Source organism: Cupressus sempervirens, chromosome 8, assembly GCF_028749045.1.
Source record: "Cupressus sempervirens isolate cs-2001-9-10 chromosome 8, ASM2874904v1, whole genome shotgun sequence".
Taxonomy (NCBI): Eukaryota; Viridiplantae; Streptophyta; class Pinopsida; order Cupressales; family Cupressaceae; genus Cupressus; species Cupressus sempervirens.
Genome location: NC_143125.1, coordinates 445,135,605 through 445,150,067, shown reverse-complemented (window position 1 = coordinate 445,150,067; position 14,463 = coordinate 445,135,605). Strand labels below are relative to the sequence as shown.

Genomic DNA, 14,463 nt, shown 5'->3' with positions numbered 1-14,463 from the left:
ACCCAAGTGCAAGTCGGCTGCATATAGGTTGTGTGCCCAGACCTATGGGGTCTTCACCCAAACGCATCCATGGGGCTAAGCGTGCACCCTATGCACACCCAACTCACACCAACAGATGCACCTACACCAAGTGCAAGTATATATGGTGCAAACTATTGAAGTTAGGTAGCTGTAGGAGCTATCTACATACCTGTTATGATTGCATCAGTATCTTGCTTCTTCTCTATCATGTCGTGTATGGTTGCATTTTTGGGAGACAGTCGTTTCTTAGCTGAATTACATTGTCTTGTTACAAAATATTGTTTCTTGGTGTTGTTGGCTATTGTCAATTCATGTGTGTACATGACTAATGATAATTGAAGAAACTTAGCTGCTGCAAATTGAAGAGCTGCATCACATGTAGTGTCGCTGATATTATAACTGTACAAGTTGTGGTTGTTGAAGTCTTCATCCCCATCCTTTGGTAGCATTCATTAAAGAATATGAAGAGTCTTTGACATGGCTCATTCCCAGTAACTTTCGTCATTCATGGGCCACAAAAGTTAGTAACATTGCAATGTTGATCACTTCATACACAGTGGGACGAGGACACTTAACCCACACTCGCCACTCCATCAGTTTTAGGAGAGAACGCCTAGTCGTAAACTTTTGAAAATGTAACACCACATCTAGGTATCTGTCATGTGTTCATGTTGTACAATGGTCAAAGAGCAAAGGTCTTCATTTGGTTGTTTCTCAGCATTCAATATATTGCGCAAGTCTCTAGTTGAGTGTGATTTTGAATTGTGTGGGTGTTCATTCATGTGTTGTTCTTGTTCAAAGATAGTTAGACATTGTCTAAGATTTATGTAGACATCAGTAGTTAATGTCTCTCTGTGACTATCGTATGTGCTTATTCTGATGTGTATAGCATCAGTGATTGATACAAAAGTATTATGTATGCAGTATATGTTCTTGCAGTTTCTATATGATTGTAAAAAGGCATTCTATGAACAGATTATTAAGTGTAACAATCTCAATAAAGGAATCTCTTCTGGTTAAACTTGGGAGCTTTGTATTCAAAGACCTTGATTATTCAATAACGAATCTTTTTTGGTGCAGCTAGGTTTTTCCCCTCAAGTTGGAGGGTTTTCCCAGGATAGCTTTGCTGTTTTTGTATTTTGTTTTATTTGTTCTTTATTTTTATGCAATTATGTTTCTACATTTAACATGGTATCAAAGCAAGTCTAAGTAAAGATCCAAAACCAGAATGATTCAATCATCAGAGTATTATTTTCTTCTCTTGTAGTTTGATTCTTTCAAGATTTAAAAATGGTGAATGGACACATAGTTAAAGCTACGCTGGATGGTGCATCCAATTTCACTTCACGGAAATTCAGAGTCCTCATTTCTCTAGAAGAAAATGATCTTCTAAACTATGTTAAGATTGATGTGGTTGTGACTCTCAATGCATTGACTCCACTGCCTAAAACACTACCCAACCCTTCCTTTTATACTTGTACGCCACAAGTTGGCCTGTTACAAATAGAATCATTCAAAACCCAAATATACATAATATGTCTTAGTCAGCTTACAACAATCATTAAATGCACATAGGAGAAAGAACCAAGACCCGAATAGGTCCACACACATCCCATGATTGATCCATGTCACAATCATGCATAACACAAATTAAATGCACCAAGTCGGCAGAGCAAATCTCCCAAGAACATCCAGGCAGTGAGTTAAACCACCGAGCGTCAGCAGCAACCACCGAGCAAGCAAAGTATTCACTAAGCATTCTGAGTAAGCATGTCCACCGAGCTCCCACAAGCATCACTAAGCACAAGTTCCACCAAGCAAAATATCAACCGAGCACCACAAGCATCGCCAAGCTCCTTCAATCACCGAGTTCCTCGGGTGAAACTACAACCAGGAACTACCCCAATAGAGATCAAGTATCACCTTCTTCAACCGAGTCCACCAACTTGAAGGTAAAAACCACTCTAGCATACAGGATTGCCAACTACCCCAGGATGCTCTTGCATCAGGTTGAGCCAACCAATGATAATGAGAAAGCTCAGTGGAGAAAGAATAATATTATGAAAAATAATATATTGATTGATTTTGTAAAATATCATCTTCTACTTATTATATCCAAGTTGGACTTAGCTAAAGAAATATTTGTGAGTCTTCATATGTTATATGAATTCAATAATACCAGCAGAGCTCTGGCCTTGAGACGTCATCTCTTCCATATGCAAATGGCTAGAGGAGAATCAACTATCTCCTTCATGAAGACTACAAAATTAAAAGATCGGCTTAGTGCTAATGGAGATTCGATTGAAGATAAAGAAATGGTTATGTTGGCCATAAATGGTCTCTCCCATTCTTGGGAGTCTTTCATTCAAGGCAATAGTGGAAGAGATAAATTACCGAAGTTTGATCATCTTAGAGCTGATTGCATTCATGAGAAATGCAAATTAGAAGCAAGAGGAAATGGACAAAAATCTCATCACAAAGAAAACATATTCTTTCTGCTCAAACATCTAAAAGGAAAGAAAGAGAAGGGAGAAAAAGATACTTCAAGAGGACTAGAGATAGGAATTCAAAATTTGCTCTTGAACTGAAGGATAAGGATCTCTCTAGAATTCAATGTTTCACATGTGACAAGTATGGTCGCTTGGCTAGAGATTGTTTAACAAAATCATAACATCAAGTTGTTGCTGCAAATGTTGATGATGTTTCACCTCATAAAGAATCTAGTGACAATTCAAAGTGATTTTTATTTATCTCATCCCTTTCAAGCAATGTTCCAATTGATTGTAATACTTGATTAAATGTTAGCAGTGCTTCATGTTACATTACAAGATACCAAGAGCATCTTTCTAACTTGGTGAAAAATGATAATCACTTAAAAGTAATAATTTGTAATGATGCTTGTTATTCGGTAAAAGGTGTTGTGACTACTTTTCATCTAGATTCAGGCATCCCTTTTCATTTGAGTGATATCATGTTTGTTTCAAGAACCAACTGAAATCTGATTTCAATTTCAGCATTGGAGGACACAGGGTATCAAGTTGTACTTGCTGAAGGTAAAGTGTTTGCACAGAATAAAAACACTAGCATTGAGTCAGCTCATGAAATTGGTGTTCATCAAGAGAGTCTATATAGACTTTATGTTCATCCTGTTCAAGCTTTAGCACAAGATTTTATGCATACAAGTGAGTTGTGGCAGAGGAATATTTTCTCACTTAATTTCATAACTCTTTCTTCCATGGAGAAGATGGTTGTCGTTCTTCCAAACCTTTGTGCTCTAGGTAAGAATGTTAAAGGTCCTTTGCATAATAGTGAAAGTAGAACAAAAGCGATTTTAGATCTGATTTATGTGGGCCTATGTTTGTTGCATCTTTAAATGGTTTTTGGTACTATATGATTTTTATTGATAACTTTTCTCGTAAGACCTGGATTTATTTCTTGAAATCTAAGGAGTTTGATGAAGTGCTTTCTAGATTTAAAGAGTTCAAAGCTTTAGTTGAAAACATGTTTGAGAAAAGAATCAAAGTTCTAATATCAGATAATGGAGGGGAATATAGTTCTGGAGTTTTTCAAAATTTATGTATTGAGGAAGGGATCAAGAGGGAGCTTTGTGTTCCATATAACTCACCACAAAATGGAGTTGCAGAAATAATGAATAGGTCCATTGTTGAGGCAGTGAAAGTTATGATTCATGATCAAAATCTGCAAACCTTTCTTTAGGCAAAACAATTGTTTATGTTCAAAATCGAAGTCCACGTCAAATTTTGGACAATATGACTCCTCGGGAGACATTCACAGATATTAAACCTAAAGTTAGTCACTTCATAATTTGTGGGTAACCTATTTATATTCATGTGCCTAAGGATAAAAGATCTAAATTGGAACCTTCAGGCAAGAAATAATTTTTTGTTGGTTACTGTGTGTCTTCTAAGGCCTACAAGATCAACATTCCTGGGCAGAAACAGACTGAAATCAGAAAGGATGTATCATTTGAAGAAGACATAGCTTTCAAAAGATCAATAGTGTCTTCCAATGAGATAGATAGAGAAGAACTAGAAACATCTCAAGATATGAACATTGCTGCCCCTGATTCTCCTTGTGAGATTTAGAGGGAGTGTACTAAATCAGAAGAAAGTGTTGATCTAGTTGATCCCATAAAATCAACCAATGGACCATGTAATGCTTTATTAGACAGGAAGAGACCTTTGTGGGCAGGACATGCTATGCAAGAGGCTAAAAAATATAAAGCTCCTCGTGGTACCTTCAAAGAAAGAAAAGCACCAAATAAGTTTTCAGGTTATTGCACAAATGAGTCATATCATTGAATCCGAACATTTAAGTTTTGAGGAGTTACTGGAGAGATGCTATGGCTGAAGAGTATCAATCTATCATCAAGAATGATGTTTGGATACTGTTCCTAGGCCTAAAGAAAAATCAGTTGTATCTTCTAAATTGCTGTTCAAAATTAAGATGCAGTTGATGGGAGCATTGAAAAGTACAAAGCAAGATTTATGGCAAGAGGTTTCTCTCAAAAGGAAGGTATAGATTATGAGGAGACATTTGCTCTTGTAACTCGATTACTTCTATCAGAACTATCATTTATATTGCAGCAGTTAAAGGTCGGGAAATACATCAAATGGATGTAAAGACAACATGTCTGAATGGTGTGATTGAACAAGAGTTGTTTATTGAGCAGCTAGATAGTTTTGTGATTCATGAGAAGGAATCACATGTATGCAGATTGAAAAAAGACCTTGTGTGGCCTTAAGAAAGCACTGTGTGCATGGTATGAAAGGATTGATCAGTACTTTTTGAGTTTGGCATTCTTCAAGGTAATTGATGATAAAGCATTAATTGTTGTACTTTATGTTGAAGATTTATTTGTCACTGGAGTAGATAATCTCATTGTCAAATGTAAGAAAGATTTAGCTTCTAAATTTGAGATGAAGGATCTCAGTCTTATGCATTACTTTTGAGGACTAGAAGTGTGGCAAAGGCCTAATTAGATTATTTTGAGTCTAGAAATACTCTATAGACATATTGAAGAGATTTGGTTTGCTGGATTGCAAGTCCATGTCAACTCCTATGGATACAAATTTGAAAAAGTTGAATGAATGCGCAGTCAGTTCAGATTTAGTAGATCTCCATCGTGTACAAAAAATTGATTTGATCATTGATGTATCTTGTCAATATTAGACCAGCTATTTGTTATGCTATTAACACTCTTAGCCAATTCATGTGTGAGCCTAGATATTTTCTTTTTGCTGCAGCAAAGTATATATTGAGATATTTGTGTGGTACAGTGAGATATGGTCTGAAGTTTGAACTATACTTTTTGTGAAGATGAAAAATTGCAAGGTTACTCTGATTCTGATTGGGTCGGCAGTGTAATTGACTGAAAGAGTACTTTTGGTTGTTGTTTCAGCTTAGGTTTTGCTATGATTTATTGGTTTAGAAGGAAAAGTCATGTATGGCTGAAAGTACTGCAGAAGCTAAAATATATTGCAGCTTGTGGGGCAGCTCGAGAAGCAGTGTAACTTTGAAAGCTTCTCGCACGACTCTTTGGGCAAAGTTTGGACCCAACTGTGATTCATTGTGATAATCAAAGTTGTGTGAAGATTTCTGTTAATCCAATATTTCATGATAGAACAAAACATGTGGAGATTAAATATCACTATTAAAGAGATATGGTTCAAAGGAAGGCAATTGAACTCAAGTACATTTGTTCTGATGAGCAAATAGCTGACATTCTCACCAGGCCATTTTCAAGAGTGAAGTTTTTATATTTTCAATATTAGCTTGGAAACATGGAGAATGATGCTCTTGCTGAGAGAGTCTCGGTATTAGTGGTTCTTGCTACTTGCAAATAATGCATTTTTCTTTGAGACAAGGAAATTTGAGGTGGAAGCCCTTATAATACATTTTGCTTTGAGACAGAGAAATTTGAAGTGAAAGGCCTTGTAATGCATTTTTCTCTAAGACGGAAATATTTGAGGTGAAATCTCTTGTTTGTCTCTAACACAAATGTAGTGCTCTTTCCAGACATGGGAGTAGCCATAGTGGATGTCATGTTGAGAGACTCCATAACAACATCCCGTTGAGTGACTCTATGATGAGAGCTTGTGTTTACATTTATTTCACACATGAGAGTAGCCATGGTGAACATCATGGTGAGTGACTCCAATATCACATTGAGAGATGTCGTAATAAAGTTTTGGTTTTCTTCACAATGGGTGCAGCCATTGTGACTGTCATGTTCAGAGAATCCATGACATGAGAATCTAGAAACAATAACTCCTTTGCTAAGAGGGAGTATTAAAGTTAGGTAGTTGTGGGAGCTATCTACATACCTATGATGATTGCATTATTCCTGGGAGACAGCCCTTTCTCAACTAAATAACATTATCTTATTACCAAAAAAATGTTTCTTGTGTGTCACTAGTTATTGTCAAGCCATGTGCATCCATGACTGGTGATGATTGAAGAAACTTACCAATTACAAATTGAAGAGCTACATCATATGTAGCATCACCGATATTATAACTGTAGAAGTCATGGTTGTTGAAGTCTTCCTTCTCATCCTTTGTCGTCATTCATTAAAGAATATCAAGAGTCTTTGAAACAACTAATTCCCAATAATTGTTGTCATTGATGTGCCACAAAAATTAGTAACATTACAATGTTAATCACTTTGTATGGAGTGTCATAAAATCTTGAATATGTAATGGCACATTTGGTTAACTGCCATCCGTTCATGCTATATGATGGTCGGGGAGCAAAGGTCTTCATTTGGTTGTTTCTCTGCATTCCTGTGTATTGCAAGATTCTCTAGTTGGGTGTGATTCTGAATTGCGTGTATTCATTCATGTGAAATTTTGTTCTAAGACAACCATTGTCTAAGATTTTTGTAGACATCAGTGGTTGATATTTCTCTGTAATTATTGTGTGCGCTTATTTTGATGTGTATAGTATTTGTTATTGATTAAAAATTATTTTATATACAGTATATGTCTTGCAGTTTATATATGATTGTAAAAAGGCATCCTATGGACAGACTGTTAAGTGTTCACAATCTCGGTGTAGGATTCTCTTTTGGTTAAGCTTGTGAGCTTTGTATTTAGACTCTTTGATTATTCATGCTTGGTGAACAAATAGAAGCACTGATGAATTAATAATGTAAACTATGTGAAATGAATTCATTGACCAACTAGTTACAGACTAAGTCATCTAATACAAGAGAAAGAGGGGCTTCCAAACATAATTCCAATATAACTTTAGTTAGATTAGCAAAACCCAAGTAGGATGAAGGGATGTCAGTACTAAACCCAAATTATATCAAGGAAGTATGCAAGCAAGTCCTCCTTCATGAAATCTTAATTATTTAAGATGTGCAATGCGAAGGTGAAATTGAAACAATTGATTTTAATGACAAGAGTAGAATAGATCTAGGCACTAAATATGTGCAATCAACCCAATTCTAAGAGACAAAAGAAAGGATGAAGAACTTACTTTGAAATGTGCAAAAGAAGATGCCTTTTTGATTCAAAAATTGCAGATCTGAAACTGTGACTATAATTCCAACTACGGAACTACAATCAAGACAAAAACCCACAAAACCTTGTTTTTCCCAAATCTCTAGGTATAGGTCAACCTAAAGAAAAGTGTTTCTGGGGTGATGGACTTGTTCACAAAGTGATGGAGCAAAATCGACCCACGTTCTCCAGAAAGGCCTCAGCAAGTAGTTTTGGGATCTGTAGTTGCAATTTTGATATCCTGCTCTTGCATACAAGAAAAAATGGTTTTGTTTGTTGGGGGAGGGTTAGGTTTGGTCAAACCCTTGAATGAGGAATCAACCTTGAAATGAAATGAAATGTAAATCATGAAAGGAAGCAAGACAAATGTGAATTTTTACCTTGCTTGATAAAACCCGAGTTAATAAGGATCATGCAATGCTTTAATGCTGTAATTGTTGAATTTGCAATGAAGGATGTAGGAAATCTTCACAAATGCAATGGATTTACCAAAAATACATTATGGAGTCATGGATGTAAATGTGCAACAATGAAGAAAATGAATGCCACAATGTAGATCTCCTCCCTTGATGGCCAACAAAATGCTAGATCTTGAAGTTGAAATGCTCACAAATGATCTTTGAATATTTGATGAATGTTTGAAATGCCTTAGAAAATCTCCTAGCTTGAGTGTCCTTAAGCATATAGTGATTGATAGCTTGTGGATGTCAATGGATGTGAAAATGAAGTGCCTAGGCTTCTTTTTATACTAGTTTTTAGGCACGAAAAAAAAGCAAGACGACAGGGTTCCCCAGTTTTCAAATTTGAATCCCCGAGACAAAACTGCCCCCCGGACTCAAAGTCCTCTGGAATAGGTCAATCAGGGTCAACCAATTCCAGGTTATCTCAACAAGGGGTAACCCCGAGGTCTCAAAAACTGCACTGATGAAAATGGAAGAAATGAGACTGAATAAGAGAGAGTTGACTGAGCACAAATCCATCCATGGTCCATTAACACTGAAGGGCGGGAGCTAAAAGGTCTTAAATGATGGCTTCTTCCATTTTAAGATGGTACAATTCAAATAAAAATAATTTTTGATGTGGTTGAGATTTTCCCCTCAAGTTGGAAGGTTTTTAACAGGATATATTTGGTGTTTCTATGTTTTGTTTTATCTGTTCTTTGTTTGTATACAATTCTGGTTCTAAATCTAGCATGAACCCTACAATTGGAGGGTTTTTAACAGGTTATATTTGGTGTTTCTGTGTTTCGTTTTATCTGTTCTTTTTTTTTTATGCAATTCTGGTTCTAAATCTAACATGAACCCCACAACAAGGGTTCAGTCACAAAGTTCATATTCAACGACAATTAAGTTCGGATGAAGTTCAAGAACAGGAAAAATATTGGAAAAGAAGAGACTAAATTCGTCTTTGTATAAATTTGAATTTTTGAAATATAAATAATACATCCGCAAGATTTTAAATTTTATTTTAAAAATAAAATAAAGATATAATATTTATATTTTTAACTAAAGAATAAAATAAAAAATAATATTAAAATTCATTTTTAAGACATTAAATAAAAATATTTTTAGAAAACAAAATAACAAATGTTATATATGATTTTAAAAATAAATGGAAACGTATCTATCAAATAATAAATAAATGGAGACATAGTATGAATTGTAAACTAAAAACTTATTACCGAAATAAAAGTAGAATTTCTTTAAACGTGTTCAGTGTTAGTCAATAACCTCGAACAAAAAAGTGGAAGGATTTTTTTCTATATACTTCAAACTGACCGTCGTGTGAAAGATTTTTTTTGTGTGTGAAAACTGGAAATGTGTCTATTTGGCAGCCACAAAATTCAAATTTTCTTTCCCTGTGTTCATTGGCTGCCACAACTTGTGTCACTCAAATCTTTATTGCATAGATAGAAGAAATTTGCTTTTCCCTAGCTGCGAGCGAGAGAATATTTGCCAATGACTTATTTATGGAAAAATATATATATGAAAATGCCCTAAAAATTGTTCTCTGCAATTATGTTATTTAATAAAACAACAGTCGCCCTGTTTCACATGAACTTTTAGATAAAAATTAATGAAGTTCCAATTTTTTTATTAATTCGCCGAATTTCGAACTTGAAGCCGAAAATTCAGTGAACACTGTAACACACGACATAGGTTTGAGTTGCATAGGGATCTGGCTGAACCTGAATGCATGACAATACCACTAAATGGAATTTATCTGAGTATGATTTTGATGTTCACCACATTAAGGGGAAGAAGAATGTTGTGGTGGATGCCTTGAGTAGGAAAAGGCATGAGATCTCAGTCTTGGCTCTTGTTCTAGATTTGCATAGCCATATTCTTGACACACTCCATGGTCACACTTGGTACCAAGAAGTAGGAGCTAAGATAGAGTCCGAAAGAGCCTTAGTGGACAAGTTTGTAGGTTATTACTTATAGTTGGATGGCTTTTGCAGCACCTTGGTCATATTTATGTGCCAACTTCTAGTACTCTCCATTATTTGGTGTTGTCAAAGGCACATCGTGCTCCTTATTCAGCACATCCCCACATCAAGAAAATGCACGTTGATCTTATACATTTGTACCACTGGGCAAGGATGAGGCGTGATGTTGCCTATCTTGTGGTTAGATGCCTTGAGTTTCAAAGGGTGAAGGCAGAACATCAGTAGTCGGCAGGTCTTTTGCAGCCACATTCCATTCTCGAGTGGAAGTGAGACACTATATCCCATTATTTTATTACTGGGCTACCTATGTCATTACATTGTCATGATGCTATTATGGTTATTGTGGACAAGTTGTCCAAGATGGGCCACTTTTCCCCTATGAGATCCTCATATACTATTGCATTTGTAGCATATGCATTTATGGAGAATATAGTTTGGTTGCATAAGATCGCATAATCATTTCAGATCGAGACCCAATGTTTATGCCAGCTTTGTGGACTCCTTTACAACATGCATTAGGTGCTCAACATAATTTTAGTTATGCATGCCACCCTAAGATTGATGATCAAATGGAGTGGGTTAATCAGGCTCTCAAGGATATGCTTCGTATGTATGTCATAGATCACTAATCGCTTTGGGAGGAATATTTATAACTGGTGGAGTTTGCCAACAGTAATGGATAACATAGTTATCATGGCATGTCTTTTTCAAGCCTTGTACGGTCGATCATGCACTACATCTTTGAGTTGGGATCATTTAGAGGACCAAATTGTTTTGGAACCTGAGATGCTTTTGGATATGGAGCGGCAAGTTGTTTAAATTAGAGAGCATTTGGAAATTGGTCGGGATCAACAAATATATGCCAATGCCTATAGATTAGATCATCATTTCTGAGTGGGTGACCACGTGTTTTTGCAAGGTCAATCATGGGAGAGCCCCATCCATAATGGGAAAGGTTCAAAATTAGCACCACATTTTATTGGACCTCTTGAGATGTATGAAAGGATTGGTCATGTTGCCTACTGTCTAGCGTTTCCACCTAACCTATCTCATATCCATGATGTTTTCTATATTTTTGTGCTTAGACAATATATTCATGATGTGACCCATGTACTTGATGAGGGTGCTTTGCAAATAGAGGACGAACAACTTTCTTTATAGCTCATTTGCATTCTTCAACATCAAAGGTTGAACCTCAGGGGTCAAGATATAGAGCAAGGGTCCAATGCAACTCAAGTTATGAGACTTTAGCTATCAAGAGGATACTTCACAATTATAGAATTATAACCCTATCTTTTTGCAGGCTTCAAAGGGTAAGACTAGGCTTCGAAGAGTAAGACAAGGCCTACATCATATCTTTCTTGATGAGTGCAATGCTCTTGTATGTTATGCATGTTGAAATGTTATTGTTTCAAAAAAAAACAAATCTATGCATATTTTTTTACCATATGTTCTCAAGGATCCTTTTCGGAGCATCACATTATCTCATAAATGCATAAATTAAAATTATTCTCTATGCACTCCCACCATATTTACATTATCCTAATAAACATATCCCTATAATTCACGAGCACAAACAAAATTTAGGTAGCTTAGTGAAATAAAATGGCCAAGTTACTTGGTTTGTAAGGAACCCTCAACAAAATAAATATCACGATACATAGGTTTTAGAAATAATATTGATATGACACCATATAAGATGGATCACTTAAAAAGACGAGGTTGGAACTATATTAAAAAAATGCGGTTGGGGACGAAAAAGAAAGAAAACAAATGAGGTGGGAATTCCCCCCTACCCCCGCAAATTTGGCAGGGCCCTGCAAACAAGAAGGTTTGTTGGCTTCTAACGTTTATTTTAAATTACAGTGATGGGAAACGGTGGACCCATAACATTTTTATAGAAGCGCGAACATTTTCAATCGTGCCATGAAGTAGACCTACTTGGAGGGTGTCTAACGAAACAAAAACACTTTGTCGTGTGACTCTTTCCTTGGGATTTGACAGTGCAGATTAAGAAATGTCGCATTACTTGAATTTCGCAAAATGAATAAGAGAGTAGTTTTATAAACGTAATCAGTGACGTTTACACCAATTAATGAGAGAGAAAAGGGCCTTACAAGGCTTGGACAGAACCTCCGGAAGTTAGGCAGAGGACCCCGGACCAGTTGCAGGGGTTTTGATCGAGCGGGTTCCAATTCGAAAGTGCCGAGCTCGGATCGTCGAAAATGGCATCTTTGAACGCCAGCAGAGACAAACCTGCACAATCATGGACCTACATTTTACTTCCCCGCTTGAATTGTCGATCCTAAACATTCAAAAAACCCACATTTGAGGCTCACCTTCCCTTGAAATAGAGCTACACTCACTCAGACTCGTAGTGCATACAACCACGATCACCAGCAACACTTCCACCCTCATCTCTGCCTCGCAACTTGTGAAGCTAGATCAGGAGCCCTGTCATCAAGCTGAAGCTCAGAGCCATCCCCTGGGTTTCGAACCCGGACAGTTCACCCCACAAATCTTACCTACACTAACCAAAGTCTCCATCATCTCCTACCTGAAAACCCCCGATTGAAAAGCAGAGTCCAAATACTATTCAAGAACAACAGACCCTCAATTATCACACCCGCGTCTTCTTAGACCCGTGCGATCTTCGCAAATTTCGGTATAATATCTTAATTCCACTCCGGAATTCAACACTTTGCCAGTTCAGACGGTGCAAAAAACTGCAAAAAGAGTGAAATTGAGAGCTGAAACTAAGCAGCAAGGGATGCAGTGAACATCTGGAGACATCAGAGAGAAGGGCGTGAAATGAAATGAGGTGGAAGAAATGAGCCTAATTGCCGGGAGCAAAGGCAGACAGGAATAATGCAGGGCAACAGACAGAGAGACAAACTTGGCAGAAACTCACTCAAGTACAGAGCAAGAGGAAACCTAAAACAAAAGCAGAATGTAGAGAGATCAGACGAGTGGGTCCGCTTGAAAGTATCTCAGCACATACGCAAAGTGCAGGAGTAGCACTGGAACAACGTAGGAACAGAGATTCTCAAGGACGAGGACAATGTGAGGGAAGCTTCCAGAATCTTATGGAGCATCGCAATGAATGGCAAAATCTCCATTATCTATGTCAGTGTATATGGCAAAATCCGATTGTATATGGGATCCAGTTAGTTATAGATTGTGCGTAGAAAACGTTCCTCCCATGCGCGAGTACGAGTGGGTCCCTGAAACCTATCATCACGCCCACCACCTCCTCACGTCTTAAAAATTTGCTTCCCTCCGCTCCTCCTCCAAATATTTGTTTTTTTATCAGTCGCCCTCACCCTCCCTTTCAATCCCACTAGGATACGGATCATATTGCATCCATCCCCCATCTCTCTACCTGCTTCCATCTCGTATGACAACAATGCAGCCGAGATTATTGGGATTTTGGTTTGGGATGGGATGCCGCTTTAATGTTTGGTACGTCTGGGATTTGAGCACAATATTTATCTATTTAAGAAGGATCTTGGTTACAGCATTCAAAGGAAATGGATTTTGGCTATGCCCACGAGGCTAGAATTATGCTTGTGAATTGATGTAAAATGGTGGCCCTTACTAGTTATTTGGAATATGTTGATTTGAGGGGAAAGGGAAGAGGTTGGTGATGATTTGTGATCTATATATATTATGTATGGGTTTGGAATTTACATCTGTGAAAGCTTTAGTATTATTTATTATATATAAAATATAAAAGTATTTTTTTTATATTACAATTTTTGGTATAATCTATTTGTCTCACTGCTTAGTAGATTTAATTTAATAAATTTATTATAATATATAATATATTTTAACAAATACAAATATTATATAGTTATAATTAATGTGTAATTCTACAATGGAAAAAATGGTGGAGTATAACTAATTTAAATTTTATATATCATATGATACTATTATATTGTAGATAAACTAGCTATATACATATTATATATTTATATAATATATATAGAAAAAGTCGAGAGATATCGAGGCTTTAATTTTTTAGATATTATTTGGTGTTAATTAAAGTCTCGATATCTGTCGGCTTTTTCTATATATATTATATAAATATATAATATGTATATAGCTAGTAGCATCCGGAGGGGATGTTAAAAATATACAATTCTAATATTTATTATATTACTACATAAATTTTTATAATATGAATTTGTATAATTCTATTATGTATAAGAAAATTATTTAAATATGTGAAATAGGTCTAATTTATATATCCAACATTTATCCATTTATCCAACATCTCTCTCTCTCTCTCTCTCTCTCTCTCTCTCTCTCTCTCTCTCTCTCTCTCTCTCCCTCCCTCCCTCCTAGAGATTGTGACTATTTATTATCCCATTTTACCTTGTATTTTTGTAATTACCCTCTAACACTTTGTCCCTCTCTCTCTCTCCTAGAGATTGTGACTATTTATTATCCCATTTTACCTTG

The 14,463-nt window shown here is 36.3% G+C and overlaps 1 protein-coding gene across 1 annotated transcript in view; it reads right to left on the bottom strand.

Annotated features, from left to right (window-relative positions):
• Nucleotides 1-13,460, bottom strand: part of LOC149543127 (putative LRR receptor-like serine/threonine-protein kinase At1g63430) — an 84,321-nt gene extending 70,861 nt beyond the window's left edge. The window contains exons 1-2 of the mRNA XM_089798037.1: nucleotides 12,339-13,460; nucleotides 12,117-12,255 (exon numbers count right to left, since the gene is read on the bottom strand). Coding sequence (XP_089654163.1) covers nucleotides 12,117-12,255; nucleotides 12,339-12,417 — 218 coding nt within the window. The 5' untranslated portion in view covers nucleotides 12,418-13,460. The remainder of the gene's footprint in view (nucleotides 1-12,116; nucleotides 12,256-12,338) is intronic.
• Nucleotides 13,461-14,463: the final 1,003 nt, after the last annotated feature.